General features: G+C 42.2%; 1 protein-coding gene across 10 annotated transcripts in view; it reads right to left on the reverse strand.

Moving 5' to 3' along the window:
- The window catches only part of LRRC7 (leucine rich repeat containing 7), a 287,543-nt gene that overhangs the window by 141,683 nt on the left and 126,481 nt on the right, over positions 1–19,379 (reverse strand). For all 10 annotated transcript variants that reach the window (XM_077333350.1, XM_077333354.1, XM_077333346.1 and 7 more), the window contains 2 exons: positions 10,717–10,795; positions 3,872–3,961 (listed from right to left, as the gene is read on the reverse strand). In XM_077333350.1, the coding sequence (XP_077189465.1) occupies positions 3,872–3,961; positions 10,717–10,795 (169 nt within the window). The remainder of the gene's footprint in view (positions 1–3,871; positions 3,962–10,716; positions 10,796–19,379) is intronic.

Genomic DNA, 19,379 nt, shown 5'->3' on the forward strand with positions numbered 1-19,379 from the left:
TTCTCAGGAAAAAAAATTACTGATATCGGAGTCCAGGAGGTGCAACTGCCTTAAGATTCATCGGTGAATATTCTGCGGAAAAGAGTACAACTGCACTTTCTACGCCAAAGTCTAACTGGACAGAATATAAGTCTATGGGAACAATAAGATGCAGCAAGCCTCGATATGAGGCCCCCTTAAGAAGACTGGGGAAGGGAAAGGAGAAGCAATGTTTGAAATCTTTTCTTTATTCATCTTCTGTACACTTTTATTTATTTTTTATTTATTTATTTATATTTATATTTTTATACCGCCCTTCCCTACGGCTCTGGGCGGTTTACATAAAACATTTTTCAACATTCACATAGAACACTATCAAAATCAATATCAAAATCAATATAACAATAACAACAACATATCAACTGGAACAATTAGAACGGCACTTCAACAATAACTTGACAATATAAGGCAATATAATTGTAAGTGCTGGAAATGTCATGATAAAGTGGGTTTTTATCTTTATTAGTGTATTGTTATAGGGCCAAAGTTCATACTGTTCAACAAGAAATGTTCAGTGTTAAGCATTTAATTCAAATCTGAAAATATGGTGTTGAATATCTGTCAGGATGGCTCTTAGACCGTGTCAAGTATAAAATGTTTTATAGGTGGTATATGACACCAACAGTGACTGCTAAAATTGCTAAAAACTATGTTAACAAATGTTGGAAATGTGGTAATAAAGTAAGCTTCTTTTCCTAAATGTGGTGGAAATGTGAAAAAGCTTATAAGTTTTGGACAAAAGTTCATACCATTGTGTAGTTAATGTGGGGACTTAGATTTCCTATGTAATCTGAATCTGTATTATTAAGTATATCTCCGCAGTGCCTCCCACCTCAAACTCAAAGCTTAACTAAAAGGAGACACTTAATGGAGGGGGTTTAAGTGTAACAAATGAAGACTACATTTTACTGTTCTTTGTATTAACAATTTATACTGTCTCATTTCTATATTTCTATCTTTCTGAAAATAAAAAATATATTTAAAAAAACACAGAAGTTGGGATAAATTAGGGGCTTCCCCTTTAAGGCAAGCTTGTCACATGGCCACCTTTGGCCAATTAGGGCATCTCTACCATGGAGGTTCAAACAGCCTGCTTTCTCAATCCAAATCTTAAAATACTGAGGTTTAAAAGCACCCTAAGATATCGCACAATAAAGGTAGGGTCACTCCGGATCAATCCTTCTTGCTGCAGAAGGAAAATTTAAATCGCCCAAAATCAAAATGGAAATCGCATTCTGTGTAGACGGCAGAGACTGAATCGACCTGGGATTGGAATAAAAGCTCTGTGCAGTTTGCACCCTGGAAGAGTTTGCGACCTGTGTCTCTGCAAGTTTAGTCAGCCTAGACTAGATCCTCCCAAATACCGCCTAAGGCAAAGGTATAATTTGGGCATCAAAGCTGGACAGGGATTCTTCTCTACATAGTAAGCATCCCTTGATGCTCCTACTAGGAATGACTTGGCATAGAAGAAGAAGAAGAAGAAGAGTTGGTTCTTATATGCCGCTTTTCCCTACCCGAAGGAGGCTCAAAGCGGCTTACAGTCGCCTTCCCATTCCTCTCCCCACAACAGACACCCTGTGGGGTGGGTGAGGCTGAGAGAGCCCTGATATCACTGCCTGGTCAGAACAGTTTTATCAGTGCCATGGCGAGCCCAAGGTCACCCAGCTGGTTGCATGCAGGGGAGCGCAGAATCGAACCCGGCTTGCCAGATTAGAAGTCCGCACTCCTAACCACTACACCAAACTGGCTCTCTAGAGAAATATGTTGTGAGAGCCAATATGATGTAGCGGTTATGGGCCATGAAGTGTGAGGTAGGCGGGCAGTCCTTGCCACATAAAGAATACCAGCACATGGGTTTATATTTTTGGCATAAAATGGCCATAGCTTTAATTTAATAAACATGAGCGAAGGAACACCAAAGGTAAGGGGAGCGGATCCTGACTGCACCTCCCCTGCTGCTGCCAGCAGCCCCACGGGGAGGGAACACCCATCAGCAGCCCCCCCTCCCCGCAGGGCCAAGTGACCAGCCGGTTAAGTTCTCCCTAACTATCAGGCCTGCTGGAACCTGAGAAGGCAAGCATAGGAAAACCCCAGGGGCGTCAACCTCTACTGGAGTTCTTCCAGCCACCCAACCATGTGATGCAGGCAACTGCCCAGATGAGAAGTGCCCCCCCAATCACATGTGCTGCTTTGAAACAGCAACCGCAAAAGAGACTGCATGGGTATGCCAGCCTCCTTTTAAACCTGCTGCTCGTTGCCTTTACGACAGCCAGGCTGTGGTCACACGCAGAAGCCCACTCAGTTCTTTGTTTGCCGGGCTACTCTGTGCATCGCAATGACAGCCTCGTGATAATGGCCACAGCTGTATTTCTAATCTGGAGAGCTGAGTTTGATACCCTACTCTTCCACATGAAGCTTGATGGGTGACCTTGGGCTAGTTACAATTGTCTCAGAACTCTTTCAGCCTCATCTACATGACAAAAGTGACTGTTGTAGGGAGAGGAAGGAAAGGCAATTGTAAGTAGCTTGACTCCTTAGAAGAGAGAAAAGCAGGGTATAAAACACAGCTCTTCTTCATCACACACAGTGAGGCAGTAGCTGGCTGTACACTTATACACACATCCCAACCTGCTCTTGAGGTGCTGATGAATGGAATCCTCCCCCAACCACATGGAGAGAGGGGAAAGGTTTGTGTCACTTTAAAAGAAGCAGATGGAGAAGGGGCTGCAGAGAAACAAACCTCTCAGCTCCATGGTGGGAGTGACAGAGCAGCAACAGGCTGAGGAAGGGTCACCGTCTACTACAGTAGTCACTGGGCAATCACAATTCTCTCCCAGGAGGCAAATGCTTTAATTTGGGAAGAAATGGATGAACAGTGGCCCACAGATACTGGCAAGAAAGTAGTGGAGGGATCCAGGCCATGGCCAGACAGCTGTACAGAAGGTACAAATATGCAGGAAGTGGATAATTTCTCCCAAACCTTTGCCAGATTTTCTCAGACAAGCCAGGGAGAATAACTCGTTATATTCTGCTGGGTGATCATCTGTCCATCACTTCAGTACCATCCAGAGCAACAGGGAAGTAGACTGAATGTGTGGAGTGAGAAATAAATATTTTGGAATTGGTGTTAAAGACAGTGGCTGTGTGCATACTGAGTTGGACAGAGGAGGATATGAGAGGTAAGAAGGCAGCAACTAGTGAGAGAAGAACCTGCTTCCTAGGAGAGGCACAGAGAGGTGCAAGTGTATGGGCTATAAGAGATAACTGGAAGCTGCTCCCAGCACGTCTCACCAGTTATTTGGGGAACCCTCAGAATGAAATCAAGACCTCTTTCCAGCATGCTGAGAGCAGTCATTCTCTAGGTGGCCCAAGATGTGCCATTTTGTTGTCCATTTTTAAAGTTACATATTCTGTCCTGGCCTTTTTCTGAGCTACATCTTTTTTATATTTTGGAAAAAAAAATTATCACCTGCAGAAAGAAATATACCCCTCACAATATAGTATACACCACTGCCCAATGAGACATAAAATTATTTTATTTTCAAAATTAAAAATCATATAGTCAGTTGGTATGGAGAATTTAGCTCCGCTGTGATTCAGGTTAGGGCTATTCTACTTTCAGCTCTATCAATTCCCCACTTCATTAGCAGCTCTCTCCTCTGTACGTTCTTCACAAGCCACTTAGCCCTAAGAAACTACACTTAAATCCCACCTCTAATTCAGAAAGAATCATAGTTCATACTCCCATTTTGGCATTTCAGATTTGTTAGCTATCTTTGGAACCCCAGATCCAAATACTTTTGGCAATGTAGACTTGACAATTAATGCTTACCTTCCAAAATTAGCAGGAAGAAATTCCAGAAAGGCATCATTTAGATACAGCTGGGTCAAGTTTAAAAGCTGTGTAAAACCATCTGGGAGCCTGAAAACAATTTAAACATTTAGCTTTTACACTTATGTTACTATTACTATAGGAGCAATAAAAACATGTTCCATTAGGGCAGTAACCTCATTCACAACCTCACTGCTGCACACTGGATGAAGAGAAATATATTGAGACAAAGTAAGGTCATGGAATCTTTTCACTATAAGAGCTTTTCAGTGAAGGATTTTAATTCTGAAATTATACAGAAGAATAATTGTTCCACTTAAAAAAATAACCTCTGAGATAAAACAGGATTTCTTTTTGAGAGGGAGAGAATATGCACAGAAAGCAATCATGTAGTCTAAAGGTCTAGAACAGGAGCCCCCAACCTTTTGGCACATGGGGGCCGCATTAGCGTGCCCAGTGCCTAAAGAGGGCCGCATCTTAAACCAAAATGTAACAAAATTATTAACCTACTTATTTAGATCAAAAGTAAATGAAGAAATGTTAGCTTTAATGCAATCCATTTTGGAACAATATTTTACTGTGGAAACCTTTATTTAGCTACACATTCTTACCTAGTCACTGTGATTTTGTGGCTGTTTTCTGTTAGTCAAGGCATTGATGTCCAAGTCAAAGTTTGTGACAAGACACTCTTAAAATGTCATGTAAATGTTCATCTGTAAGCCTTGACCTACACTTCGAAGTCACAATTTTCATATTGGAAAAGGTTTATTCACAGATGTATGTGGTGCCAAAGACTGTGAACATGCCTGCAGCAAATTTCTTTAGGTTGATAAATATATTAGGTAGACCAGAATAGAAATCTAACAGACTATTTTCTTTGTAAATGTCTCTGAGATGACCACTGGCTTGCAAATCAATTAGTTCCATCTGAAAAAAGTTAGTTGCATCTTCTGGTGCTACTTCAAATGGATTCTGAAACATTCTTACTTCTTTTCCAAGCTTATGGCAATCAGTGAATCTGTTCTGAAATTCCACCTGCAATAGGTTCAGTGCTTTGATGTGTCTTTCAACACTGAATTGTAAATTCCCATCCTTCTCAAATTTTAGTCCGTTGCAACATGAGAAGTTTGAAAAGTTAAATTCACTAACTTCTTTCACAGTTCAGTTTTGCTTCAAAAGTTTTCAAATCAGTATACATGTCACACACAAGCTTTCCTTTCCCCTGCAATCTTAGAAACAATATGTTCAGATGTTCTGTGATAGTCGCTAAGAAAGCCAAATCAAAAATCCATTCCGGGTCAGAAAGTGCTTCTTGACTTTTTCCTTTCTCCTTAAGAAAGACATCAATTTCATGATGAAGATTGAAAAACATTTTAGGACTTTGCCTCTGCTAAGCTTCCTGACTTCAGCATGGTACAATATATCCCCATATTCGGCATCTATCTCTGACAGAAAATGTTTAAACTGGCAATGAGCAATGTAATTAATGCTGGCTACAACAATACGCATCATGCTTTCTCACTGAAGAATCTTACTACACAAGGCTTGCTGATGGATGATGCTGTAAAATTGCATGGGAAGTGTACCGTTTAATTTCAATATCTCTTCATGGATTTTTACAACTATACCAGTTTTACTTCCCAACATATTTCTTGCACCATCAGTTGTGACGCTTTTCAATTTATCCCAAATCAGACCAAGATTTTCTACTGATTTACACACATTCAATAATATGTTTTCTGCCATTGTGGTGCCTTTCAGACTCTGTAGTGCACACAACTGTTGTGTAATTCTGAAGTTGGAATCTATCCCCCTGATAAAAATTAGTAGTTGAACAGTTTCTATAATGTCATTGCTCTTACCTAATGCAAAAGAAAACAAAATCAAAACTTTTTGCCTTGACAATCAGTGATATATGCAGCTCTTCTCCTAGTTCTTCAACATGCCTGGTGACTGTAGATGCAGATAAATTGACACAACTGACACAAGATACCTTTTCAGGGCACATTTCCTTCATTACTTTAACCAAGTGCTTTTTACAAATTCACCATCACAGAATTGTCTACCACTCTCAATAATACATTTAGCAACATGATAGCTGGCCCTCACAGTAGACAGGTTCTCTTCAATATGCTTTCTAAAACTATTTTGCTGCAAAAACATTGATTTTTTAAAGAGTTTATCTTGTTCACTTGTACCTCTCCTTGATATATTGAGTAGCTCTTGTGATAGGATTTAAAGTACCTTTTAATATTGTACTCCTTTACTACTGAGACAGTTTCAAGACATATCAGGCAAACTGCTTCATCCTTGTTTAAAACAAAGAAATACTCAGTAGTCCATTTGTCATTAAAGACACGGTGTTCATCTGTAATTTTTAATTTCTTTGAAACAGAACTTCCTTTTGCAAGTAACTTACAGGGTTCTTTAGCAGAGCAGGAGTTGCAGAGTTTCAATGTTATCCTTGAATAAATAAAAATATGACTAGTATAATTTTAGGGGCCTAACACCTCCCTTTCCCGTTAAATCTACTCCACTCAAGCTGTTATTATCTGGGGATTTTCAATTTTATCATGGCAGAGAAGAGAAGAGACCCCTGCCCCCCCTATCCACTACAGTTCTCAGAAGAACAGGGCTATATACACTGGCTAGGAAAAAAATTTTAACAATGGATTGTGAATCTGGCCCACCAGATCATAGAGTTGCAATTCTTAGTACATTGTGTACTATGAGATTTATTTCTTAATAAATAGTTTCTTGAAGTTTAAATATACACCTCCTAATATGTTTTAATTTTAATAATTAAAAATTGGCAGCCCTCCAAAAAAGGACAAGTAGACAGAAAGAATGAATGAGGATAGCCTCTGGAACAGAGGATATGCCATTAAGTTAGCTTCAAATTATATGCATACAAATCACTGTTAGCCAGCCAAACCTCAGTCATGAGAAATAAAATGGCAGCCAGAGGGTGAACTATCTATAATATTTATCTGCTATATTAACTGATCACAAAAATGGTAAAGACAAAAACGCATCCAGCCTGATAAATACTCCACAGTTGACATAAAAATCCATATAAGACTATCTGTATGTGAGAAGCATAATTAGTGCATGTTAATACCTATTAGTAACTAAACATGACAAGGGCAACGTTAGTCTGGTAAATCTGCTGTACACCAAAAGTATAATTCATTTAATACAGTCTCTGTATTAAATTATACCCTACTTTCCTTTGAGATGTCTTAGCATCATGATGTACTTCAACTATCAGTGTCAGCTTTACTGCTAACACCTAACTTTTACCAATATCAATAAGCAGATCCACTTCCAATGTTCCATTTTAAAAACCCTGCCTAATGTGCCATCATAAATCAGACCTCTAAAGGCACTCAAAAGATATTGCACTGCTAGCTGCTTTTTTAAAAGTATATATATGAATAAACATAATCCACAGCTGCTTGTTTTGTTATTTTAACATGATGTACATCACCCTGAGAGGGGTGGTCTTATAACTCTAATTATAAATAAGGAAAACGATCAGAGTTGCCAGGTCCTTCAAGACACCAGAGCAGTCATATGCCTCTGGAAAAGCAGCACGATATTCCAGGGACAAATACTCTGGGCAGAGATGGGTATGAACCTGAAAAATGGAGATTTGTGGGGGTTCGTGAGTTAGGGGCTGTCACTAACCTCAAACTCCAAACTTACACAAATATTATTGTATTTGAGGACCAGTTTGGTTCACTGAGTTCGTTATGTGATAGGCTGTCTCCTGGTGAAGACAGACACTCCATTATGTGGAGGGTTTCGGATGGGGTTTTGGATTGAGAGGTGAGTACCAATGTACTGTGGGGGCTTGAAAGTTAGGTGGTGGTGGTAGACTTCCAAGGACTGTTGATGAGTCAACTGACTATGACATTCAAGACAGAAGATGAGATGAAATGATGCCATGTGAGAACGATGTCACAAATTATAGACACGAGTGCGTGGCATCGCTTGCTGCAGTGAAGCATACTGGATGTTGGTGGCTGGTGAGTAACCAAGATGATGACAACATAAGTTGTAAAGAGGATTTGGGACCCAATGCAACACAGTAGTTCTCAAATGTTGGCACCACTTCTGACAAGATGTGTATCAGTCAGCAGGAGATCCTTGAGATGTGTTGCAGGTGGTGGACCAGCCAACATGAACTGAATGGGATGGGAGGGCACACAATTTCACATCCTGTCCCAACTTTGGGATGACTCACTTATCCACCACAAGAAGGCACAAGACATGGACAGGCATGATGCACTTCAGGGTAGGTGTACTGGGAGATAGCCGGGTACAATAGACTTCTGGGTAGGTGACCGGGAGAGATAGATGGTCTTAATACACTTTGGAGTTGGTGGGCACTGAAAAACATATACTTTAGCTTTCTAAAAACCAGGAGGGTATCAATAGTGCAACTGGCAGTTACACAAGCATCTACCTGGGTATTCTCAACTGTAAGAGCCTAATTTCTGATGGATATTAGCCTTACTTCAACCAGATCACAGTTTAGGCATTTAACAGCATTTCCAAGTAAAATACATTACAATAACTACATGATCTGGAAATTACTGAAGAATGAAAGACAATGCATTTTCCTCTGATTTCCAGAAGAGGGCCTAGCAAGTTTATCAACTGAACCAGGGGGAAAAACAGTCTACATAATAGCTACTAGTATGAGTATTAAGGAACAGTACTTAAGGGAGAGCTGCAGCAGGAAAGACTACTCCCACAGTTAGTAGTTAGTAGTTCTCACACCAACACTGCTATCTTATGTGGCATGTCAAAGCCACTCTGTCCCAAGGGACTCTGTTATTTAAGGGAATGCACTGCCTCACCTGGATTATTGGGAAAATAATAGTAGAACTGAATGTTATCAGTGTACCGTTGACACTTTAGCCCAAGTCTTTGATCAAATGCACCGAATTGCTATAAATACACATGAAAAATAATATGGAAGACAACCGAATCATATGGAACCACACAGGAGTATTAGCTTTCCGGACACACCATCTGTTGCTGATCTGTGAGATAGGAATACAACCAAAGCAATGTCGTGGCTTCAGTCTTCAATCCACATGGGTATTCAGAATGATAGCACAGCTAATTGAATAGGGTTATTTGTACCCACTTCTTATGGCAGAAGGTATGGAAGTAACAAAGCAGTTTCAGTCTCATAATCAGCTCAAGTCAATATATTGCCCAACTCTAAGCAATCTCTGCTACTTATATAATGTATTCAGGTGGGTAGCCGTATTGATCTGAAGCAGCGCAGCAAAGTTTGAGTCCAGGGACACTTTTAAGACCAACATTTTATTCAAGGTATGAGCTTTTATGCACAAGCACACTTCTCCAGATTTCCCTGAAATTAGAGCACATTATTGTGCCTACTCTGTGACAGTGATGGCAGTAAAACACTGCTACCATTGTATCCTAAGAAGTGTGCATGCACCCAGAAACTTATCCTTAACACTATTTCGCTCCCTTATATATTTGGGAAACAGCCTCTTGGGAGGAGACTGTCCAGGGCCCTGTCCATCCAGGTCCACCCTGATTGGCCCTCCCCCTCCCGCTCCCACCCTCCATCCTTGCCTGCTAGAAGCCTTGTGGCTGCAGCCTCTATTGTCGCCCACGATGAGAGAGGCAGCGACAGGACTTTGTGGCCCACAGGTACGCTCCTCCTGGGAGGGAATTTGGAGCCTCCCAGCAGGCCACAAAGCCCTGTCGCTGCCAGCAGGGGGTGGGCTTTCTACTCCCCTTAGCCCGCTTTGTGTGCCAAAGGGAACCACAGCCACCCTCTCACGCCCTCCTGCCTGCTGCCCTTTTCAATGCCCATTTTTAAAATGGGCTTTGATACTTGAATAATACTTTGTTGTTCTTAATGGCGCCACTGGACTCAAACTTGGCTCTATATAGTGTGTTTCATTCAAGGAACGATATCATTGATCCTCCCTGGGTACTTTCCATCTCAACATCAGATACAGAATTCTGTGGTGTTTATAGTATGATATATAATTTTGCTTCATATGAACTGATTCCCAAAACAAAGGAAGATATAGTGTATACTGCCAGTGTATCCCAGCTCACATAGCATCTTCTTCATTATTATTATTGTTGCTGTTGTTATAATAGTTAGATTTATAGGTTCCTCCTCCTTGCAAGCAGGCACAGGGTGGCTTACGTGCACATTCAATGTGCATTCTGTTGTCTCTCCTTATCTTCATGCTTTTATTCTCCCTCCAATGATTTGCCATCTGTATTGCATTCTGCCTTAGAAAAATGAACAGACCGCTTATTGCTCCCTTTCTATAGGTGGGATATTGAGGATGACAAATACGAATTGCCCAAGACAGTGAAAGCCTGAATTGGTATTTTAACAGTCTCCCAGATTCAAGCTAATAATATAGCAACTGGACTACATTTAGTCATCTTGTTCTCAATGGTCACATTCTATAATTGACAGCCCAGCCCTATGCTTGCTGAAATTAATGTTGAATGATTTTTTTCTTTTTAATTAAAAGTTAACATTTTTCTCATCATGTATCCTTCACAGTATCATCCAACATTACTTCTGTAATAGCCCTAATATTTGCTGGTATTCTGTAAACTAAACCAGTTCTTCATCAAAAGGCAATCATGCTTTATTTCTTTCTGTATTTTGGTCTCCATGTCTTGCACACTGCGGTCAACTCCTTGCAAAATTTTTCGGTAAATAAATAATTCTACCCATATGATGAGTCCTCACTTTGTACTGCATATTTCCATACCTGAAATACTGCAAAGAAAAACTTTTGATTCCATTTATGGATACTCACTTAGAAATAGGATTGACACTAGCTTCAATTATTGTTAAACATTTGCAGCACTTTATATTTTCTGGGAAATCTTGTATCCCTAGAAAACAAAAGAAGACAAAAATAATCACATTATACAATCTAGAAACATGATAAAACTACTGATCTGTAATTTAAAGGAATTATAACAATTTAGTCCTAAATAGACCAAAAGATCAACGTAAAAGGACAACTATAGCAAAGCTAGTAAAAAATCATAGTTATGGCTAAGACAGAATTTATTTGTCTTTATTTGTGTGATGTGATTATTAGGCTACCACTCTCCAGAAACAATCAAGGTGGCTGATATCATTAAAACCATATGCGAAAATCTGTAAAATTATTTAAAACCATTTATTTACAAATTATCTAAAAGGTTCCTAATAAAATAAAATTGCTTCGTAAGAAGGTCCCATGAATCTGAGGCCAAATAAATGCAAAATTAATTTATAATTACCCAGGATTTAGATGGAGGGGATAACGTGCAGGTAGGGTGCCCAGTTTTTGATGTCATCAGGTTCTGGTGTTGGCCTCAACCATATGCCTGGTGTAAAAGGCTGTTTTACAGGCCCTTTGGGACTTTGGCAGCCCTGAAAGGACCTGGATCTGCTGGCAGCTGGCTGGAACCAGGGCTGAAAAAACCCTGGTTCTGGTTGAGGCCAGCCACACTATGGCCAGGGGCCACTAACAAGTTTGCATTTGGAGAGCAAAGAGTTCTTTGGGACACATACTTGGCGATGCACACTTTCATATATCAAGGGACAGCATAGGCCTTAAAGGTTAGAACCAACACCTTAAGCCTGATCCAGTACTTGACTGGTAACCAATGTAGTTGCTGGAGAACAGGTCATATGTTGTCTCTTCATGGGGTCCCAGTGAGAACCAGGCAGCTGTGTTCTGGACCAGCTGTAATTTCAAAATCAAGGTTAAGGAAAGGCCCACATAGAATGAGTTATTATAATAGTCTAGACTGGAGGTCACCATCACATGGATCATTACGGCTAAGTGTTCTGGGGCCAGGTAGGAAGCTAGAGATTTTTTTGGCCAAGATGGAAAAACGTCTGCCAAACTACCTTTGTGACCTGTGCCTCCATAGTAAGGGAGGTGTCAAGGATTACTCCCAAGTTCTTGACAGTCTATGCAGCTACCAACTGTATCCTGTACAGACAAGGGAGATACACTTCCACTTCTTGACCCTTCCTACACAGCCACAGGACCTCCATCTTCAGGGCACTGAGTTTCAGGCAGCTTTTTTGGAACTATTCTGTCACAGCTCCCAGCCCCCTCGCCAAAGATTTGGGTGGAATGTTCAGTTGGCCACTCATTCACAGAGCTCGGTATTGTCTGCATATTGGTGATAACCTAGTCCAGCCTTTCTCAATATTTTTATCATTGAGAAACCCTTGAAATTCATTAGGCTTTGAGAAACCCCAGAAGTGATGCAATCATACACAATATGGTTGGGAAGCATAGCTGTGTACATGCCCACCTGAGGCTCCTTCCCTTCCCACCTCCTGGTTGTGAAAGCCTACCATAGGCCATACCTCTGAAGTTAGAGGGTGCATAAAGATGTTGAATAGTATCCCATAGAATTCCATCATAATAAAAATATATACATATGGAACGTGCGCCAGTTCTTACTAGTTTCTTTTCTTACTTATTTTAATACTTCATGTTGCATAAACATGTCAGAAGACTAAGCAAACGTCTTGAAAATGTGGAAAATGAACACATTGTTGAGAAATTAGTGGTAGTATTTACTGGGGAAAGTACTCCAAAGGTCTCTCAGTCAACTGGCTTGCTGAAAAGGACAGGTGACTAAAATCACAGATGGACAATTCGGAATAGCCATTGGTTGTGCAGGGCCTTCTCTGAATCCAGATCATAAGTAAACCTGAAATAGTTGGTGGTACCTCTTCAATGATACATATTTCAAGCCCAAAGTGATGCCAGCATCTCAAACTGTGTGTCCAGTCCCACAATAAAAATAACAGATAATTCTAAATTAATGGTTGCTTGGCACTCATTCTCACAATCTCATGCAGTATATGCTGTATTGGGACTCCAAATTTATAATGTTATACTAGGGGCAAAGCCCGTTGCACAAAGGAATACAACGGGTGCTAGCACATACACCTGCATTGTGACCTTCCTGGGCTCTGGCCCTCCTCCCCCTGCTCCCCACTCAATCTTCAGATCCAATGTGAAGATTGGAAGTGGTTAAAGAGTAGCAGACTCTAATCTCAAGAACTGGGTTTGATTCCTGACTCCACTTCCATATGCAGCCAGCTTGGTTGCCAAATTCCAACTGGGGGGGGGGAACCTTCAGGAACATGAAAAAGAGAAAGACAGGATGAAAGAGAGACAGAGACAGGAAGAAAAAGAGAGAAAGATAGAGGGGGGACGGGAGGGAAGGGAGGAGGGAAGGAAGGCATCAGTTCTCCTGGAGAAAACAGCTGCTTTGGAGAGGCCCCCAAATCTATACAACAGTGTCTACGTCACCATTGTCCCCACCTTCCCATCCAGCCCCACATCTTCCAAAGGCCAGCTGGGCAGGCCGTGGAGGGGTGGGCTGCCACCTCTCAACCCCCCAAATCTTCCAAAGGCCAGACCAGAAAGTCTGCAGGGGAGGGAGGCTGCCACTTTCCACATTTACAAAAGGCTGTGCCAGGCAGGGAAGGCCACAGGTGGGCTGCCTACTTCCAGACCCACCCTCCATATCTCACAAAGCCCAGGCTGTGTGGGCAAGGCCATGAGGTGGCTGTTTCTTTCCCACTCCCACTCTCCCAAAGGCCAGGCTGTTCCAGGAAGACCATAGGGGATGGACTGCCTTCTTCCCACCAATCCTCAACTCCCAAAGGTCAGGCGAGGCAGGGAATGATGTAGGGAGGGGGCTGCCTCCTTCCTGCCCCTGCATCTCGCAAAGGCTGGGCCAGGCTGTTTGCGGAAGGCCATGGGAGGACTGTGTCCTTCCCACCCCCCACATCTATCAAAAGACAGGCTGGAAAAGTAAGGCTGTGGGAGGGCTACCTCCTTCCCATCCTCCCACATCTCCCTAGGGCCAAGCTGGGTGGGGAAGGCTGCTGGATCCCATCAGCCCCTTTGAGGAGACAGAGGATGGGGGAAAGTAAAGAGCACTCTGATGGCCAGCTACAGGGCCATGGGGAAGTGTTGTGAGACTAGGACCTGTTAGGGAGGTCTCTTCAGAAGTAAAGCCTTGCCAGGAGCTCCTAGCATCACCTGAGCCTCAGTTGGATGAGAGCTTAGTCCAGACAGAAGTTCAACAGGTAGAGAGCTCTGAACAGAAGGAGGAAATGGAGCAGCAGACAAACCAGGGCTTAGATTCCAAAGTTGTTGCAGGAGCTCCTCATTCCTCTGTCAAGCCTCCAGCTTGAGAGCCACCTTGGTGTTGTGGTTAGGGGCTCAGACTACTAATCTGGTGAGCCAGGTTTGATTTCCCACTCCCTCACAAGCAGCCAGCTTGGTGACCTAGAGCTCACCACAACACTGAGATAGCTGTTCTGACCGAGCAGTAATATCAGGGCTCCATCAGGGTCACCTACCTCACAGGGTATCTGTTGTGGGGAGAGGAAAGGGAAGGTGATTGTAAGCTGCTTTGAGACTCCTTCTGGTGGAGAAAGGCGGCACATAAAAACCAACTCTTTTTCTTCTTCAGTTGCAGCTCCCTGCCTTATCAGCGCACCTGGCTTACCTGAGCCAATTAAGCAATGCCAGCTATGTGGTGGAAGAGTGCTCCAGTCTAAAAGGCACGACACCATGTAGCAAAACAGTTTAATAAGAAGAGTGAGAGTTATCACAGAGTGAGGACTGAAAGACTGCTGACAGCCTATATTAACTTGGGGCCCAGGGGTCTGGTTGTGGACACAACCTGTGACCTGCTTCTTCTGCTAATGCCCCTGGACTGCCTGAAGGAACCCTTGACACACTGGACTTAGTTAAGACATTAATTGCATTCTGTCTTTCACTTGGCATTCTGTTTTTTAAATACTGATTATCTTTGCCTTCCTTGCAGCTCACCTGTGCCTCCTTCCAGCAGAGCTGAAACCTGAAACAAGTAGAGGAGGCAAAGGAAGCAACTGGTTTCCCTCTCTTGCTTGGGGGAGATGGACGGTGGGAAGAGGCTGAGAATGGAGCAACTTACTTGCAACAGGGCCTTTCAGAGAGGCCAGCACCTCTTCCTCTCAGCAAACAATTTGAACTGATTGGCCCTCATTGACACAGTGTAATTTGCAATGCTTGCCCTTAATTAGCAGAGTGCAATTTGAACTGATTGGCCCTCACTGGCAGAGTGGTATTTCCCTATTGTCAGCACACCCCCAGGACCAATCAGGTAGGGAGTCAGTTGGCTGCACACAACTTGAACTTTATAATGTTGATGAGTTCAGATAGATTTTTTAAATTGAATGTCACAAATACAAAAGAAAGTATGGAGTTGTGCTGGTGAATACTCTATAGCAAGGGTAGTCAACCTGTGGTCCTCCAGATGTCCATGGACTACAATTCCCATGAGAATTGTAGTCCATGAACATCTGGAGGATCACAGGTTGACTACCCCTGTTCTATAGTAAACCCCATGAAAGCTGAAGCTTTCCTGTTAAAAATGTAAACTATGATTTTTTCATTATATGCTCTCGGAAATAAATTTTCACTTTTTAAAAAGCCTTTTAAATCTTTGGCTGAGCAATATTAGCATGTGTATCAAATGGTTTACAACAGAACTGATGAGGGAACATTATAAAGGCTCTAGCAACACTCTATTGGGTATATGAAGAGAACGTTTCATGCAAAGATGGGTATGATAAGGGACCAAAATGGTAGGGACCTCACAGAAGCAGAAGAGATTTTAAAAAGGTGGCAAAATTATACAGAAGAAGTATACAAGAGCGAGCTTAACATCCCTGATAACCACGAAGCGATCGAGGACAAAAGAAGAAGGGGACGACAGAGAATGAGGTAGCTGGATGGAGTAACTGAAGCAGTAGGTGCAAACTTAAATGGACTCCAGGGAATGGTAGAGGACAGGAAGGCCTGGAGGATCATTGTCCATGGGGTCGCGATGGGTCGGACACAACTTTGCACCTAACAACAACAACATTCTGTACCCATATTTGAACCTGTGTGATTTTCTATTCTTACTTCTGCTGCTGTTTCCATTTTTAGCAGTGGCACTTGTAAACTTGGGCCTGCAAAATGCATGTCTGTTCAGATACATATTACAGTGGTTCTCCATATATGTATGAACAGTGTGAAAACGAGGCATGAAGGTGCCAGTAACATTGGTTCATAAGCATAACTAACATGAGGTATTCATAGGGATATTTGACATATAGGCAGAAATAGTTGTGACATAGTAACTGAGCCTCCGGGGAGAGCGGTATATAAATATAATAAATAAATAAATAAACAAACAAACAAACAAATAAATAACATGATACATACCTATGGTTCCTGTCTAGAAGTGTAGCAAAACAGGGCTGCTATTTAAGGGGGAAAAGAACTATTTTGTATGTATAGAAAGTGCCGCACATGCGTGATTTCAGCCGCACATGCGCAATGCGCAGGCGCGGCTCTGATTCCCTCTCCCCCCCTCCCGCAGTAAGAAGCTTCCCGGGCCACAAGCTTGCGGCCTGGGAAGTTTTTTACTGCGGGGGGGGGGGCGGGGAGAGGGAGGCGCGGCCCAGGGCCAAGGCCTTTGTGGCCCGGCACCTGGTCGCGGCCCGCGGGTTGGGGACCACTGGGCTAAGGCATTGTTCATATCAGGGGTAATCAAACTGCGGCCCTCCAGATGTCCATGGACTACAATTCCCAGGAGCCCCTGCCAGCATTCGCTGGCAGGGGCTCCTGGGAACTGTAGTCCATGAACATCTGGAGGGCCGCAGTTTGACTACCCCTGGTTCATATATTACCCTCTGATGGTCTACTCTAAAGGATCATATCTTCCCATATGACCTCAGGTGTTAACCCCAGTCCTCAGGTTTCTATCTGGTAGGGGTTACTCTGTTTAAGTTAGCTCAACTGGCATTCACTAGAGCCCATATTTTTTTTTGAATTGCAGGCCCCACTCTTATGGAACAGGCTCACTGTAGAATCCATCTTTAGAAAAATTTGGGGCAATAATGCAAGGCTGTTTCATTTGCTTTGACTTTTAAGGAGGTACATGCATTTTAAAGGAATAGGGTATTACATTCAAATATTTTACTTTTGAATTTTAAGCCTCCTTGAGCCACTGGGAGTGTGGGGTACATAATTCAAAAGGCAGTGGCATATAAAGCAAAACCACTGAGAAGAAAAAAACATAGCAACAATGCAGCATGAAGATAATTTACCACACACTAATACAAGCACAAAAAAAAATTCATCTATTTTTTAAAAACCCAATTTAAAGATGGTAATATATACGGAAGATTCATACAATACAGTGAAATAGGAGAAACATCCTAAATGCAGATTGTTAGAAGTGTGTATTGTGTGGGGAGTGCTGAATACATGAACACATGAAGATGCCTTATGCTGAAGTGAACCATGGGTCCAACTTCTGTACTGCCTTATTCAGACTGGCAGCAGCCCTCCACAGTTTCAATTCTTTCATGTCACCTACTTTGAACTTTGACCTTGGTCCTTTGAACTTGGGACCTTCTGCATGAAAGACAGATTTTCTACCATGAATCATAGCTGCTCCATTATTGTTTTCATAACCAGAATTTGGGAACAAAGAGCAAGTGTCATCATAAAGGAGAAGAATTCAAGTTCTCTTTATATACAGTGTGCTAGTAACAGTTCACAATGAAGGAACATAAAACTTTGTGGGGGGAAATAAAAGTGAGAAGGGTAGGATGATTGGTTTTTAAAATACCAAGAGGAAAGTTGAAACTATTGTGCTACAGACAGTGAAGAAAGATAATAAATAGTACAATATGGCTATATATTTAACTGTAACCAAGGGGATATAGGAGACTGAGGGGGTCTTTAAAAACTAGGAGAAAGCAAAAAGCAAGGAAGTGAAATCTGCATTCTTGGAACAGGATATAACCATGGTAAAGTTATAAAAGCTTTAAAAAGGGTATGTGCGTTTATTAAGAAGAAATTTTAAAAGAGTGAAAAGTTGCATTTTGGTAAGACTGTTGCTTGTTATGTTGTTAGGTGCGAAGTCGTGTCCGACCCATCGCGACCCCATGGACAATGATCCTCCAGGCCTTCCTGTCCTCTACCATTCCCCGGAGTCCATTTAGGTTTGCACCTACAGTGACTCCATCCAGCCACCTCATTCTCTGTCGTCCCCTTCTTCTTTTGCCCTCAATCGCTCCCAGCATTAGGCTCTTCTCCAGGGAGTCCTTCCTTCTCATGAGGTGGCCAAAGTATTTGAGTCATCTTCAGGATCTGGCCTTCTAAGGAGCAGTCAGGGCTGATCTCCTCTAGGACTGACCGGTTTGTTCGCCTTGCAATCCAAGGGACTCGCAAGAGTCTTCTCCAGCACCAGAGTTCAAAAGCCTCAATTCTTTGACGCTCAGCCTTCCTTATGGTCCAACTTTCACAGCTATACATTGCAACTGGGAATATCATAGCCTTGACTAGACACACCTTTGTTGGCAGGGTGATGTCTCTGCTTTTTAGGATGCTGTCTAGATTTGCCATAGCTTTCCTCCCCAGGAGCAAGCGTCTTTTAATTTCTTTGCTGCAGTCTCCATCTGCAGTGATCTTGGAGCCCAGGAAAATAAAATCTGTCACTATCTCCATTTCCTCCCCATCTATTTGCCAGGATTTGAGAGGGCCGGATGCCATGATCTTTGTTTTCTGGATGTTGAGTTTCAAGCCAACTCTCCTCCTTTACCCGCATCAACAGGCTCTTTAGTTCCTCTTCACTTTTTGCCATTAGAGTGGTATCATCTGCATATCTGAGGTTGTTGATATTTCTCCCTCCAATCTTGATCTCAACTTGTGACTCCTCTAATCCTGCCTTTCTCATGATGTGCTTTGCAAACAAGTTAAATAGGCAAGGCGACAGTATACAGCCTTGCCAAACTCCTTTCTCAATTTTGAACCAATCAGTGATTCCATGTTCAGTTCTCACTGTTGCTTCATGACATGCATATAAGTTTCTCAAGAGACAAATAAGATGCTCTGGTATTCCCATCTCTTTAAGAACTTGCCACAATTTGTTCTGCTCCACACAATCAAAGGCTTTAGCATAGTCAATGAAGCAGAAGTAGATGTTCTTCTGGAACTCCCTAGCTTTCTCTATGAAAGTATGTTGGCAATTGATCTCTAGTTCCTCTGCCTCTTCGAAATCCTGCTTGTACTTCTGGAAGTTCTCGGTCCACATATTGCTTGTATGATTTTGAGCATAACTTTGCTAGCGTGAGAAATGAGTGCAATGGTGCGGTAGTTTGAACATTCTTTGGCATTGTCCTTCGTTGGGATTGGAATGTAAACTGACCTTTTCCAATCCTGTGGCCATTGTTGAGTTTTCCAAATTTGCTGGCATATTGAGTGTAGCACTTTTATGGCATTGTCTTTTAAGATTTTGAATAGTTCAACTGGAATGCTGTCACCATCACTAGCTTTATTGTTGTTCAGACTTCCTAAGGCCCATTTGACTTCACATTCCAGGATGTCTGGCTCCAGGT

The sequence above is a fragment of the Paroedura picta genome, chromosome 4 (assembly GCF_049243985.1).
Source record: "Paroedura picta isolate Pp20150507F chromosome 4, Ppicta_v3.0, whole genome shotgun sequence".
Taxonomy (NCBI): Eukaryota; Metazoa; Chordata; class Lepidosauria; order Squamata; family Gekkonidae; genus Paroedura; species Paroedura picta.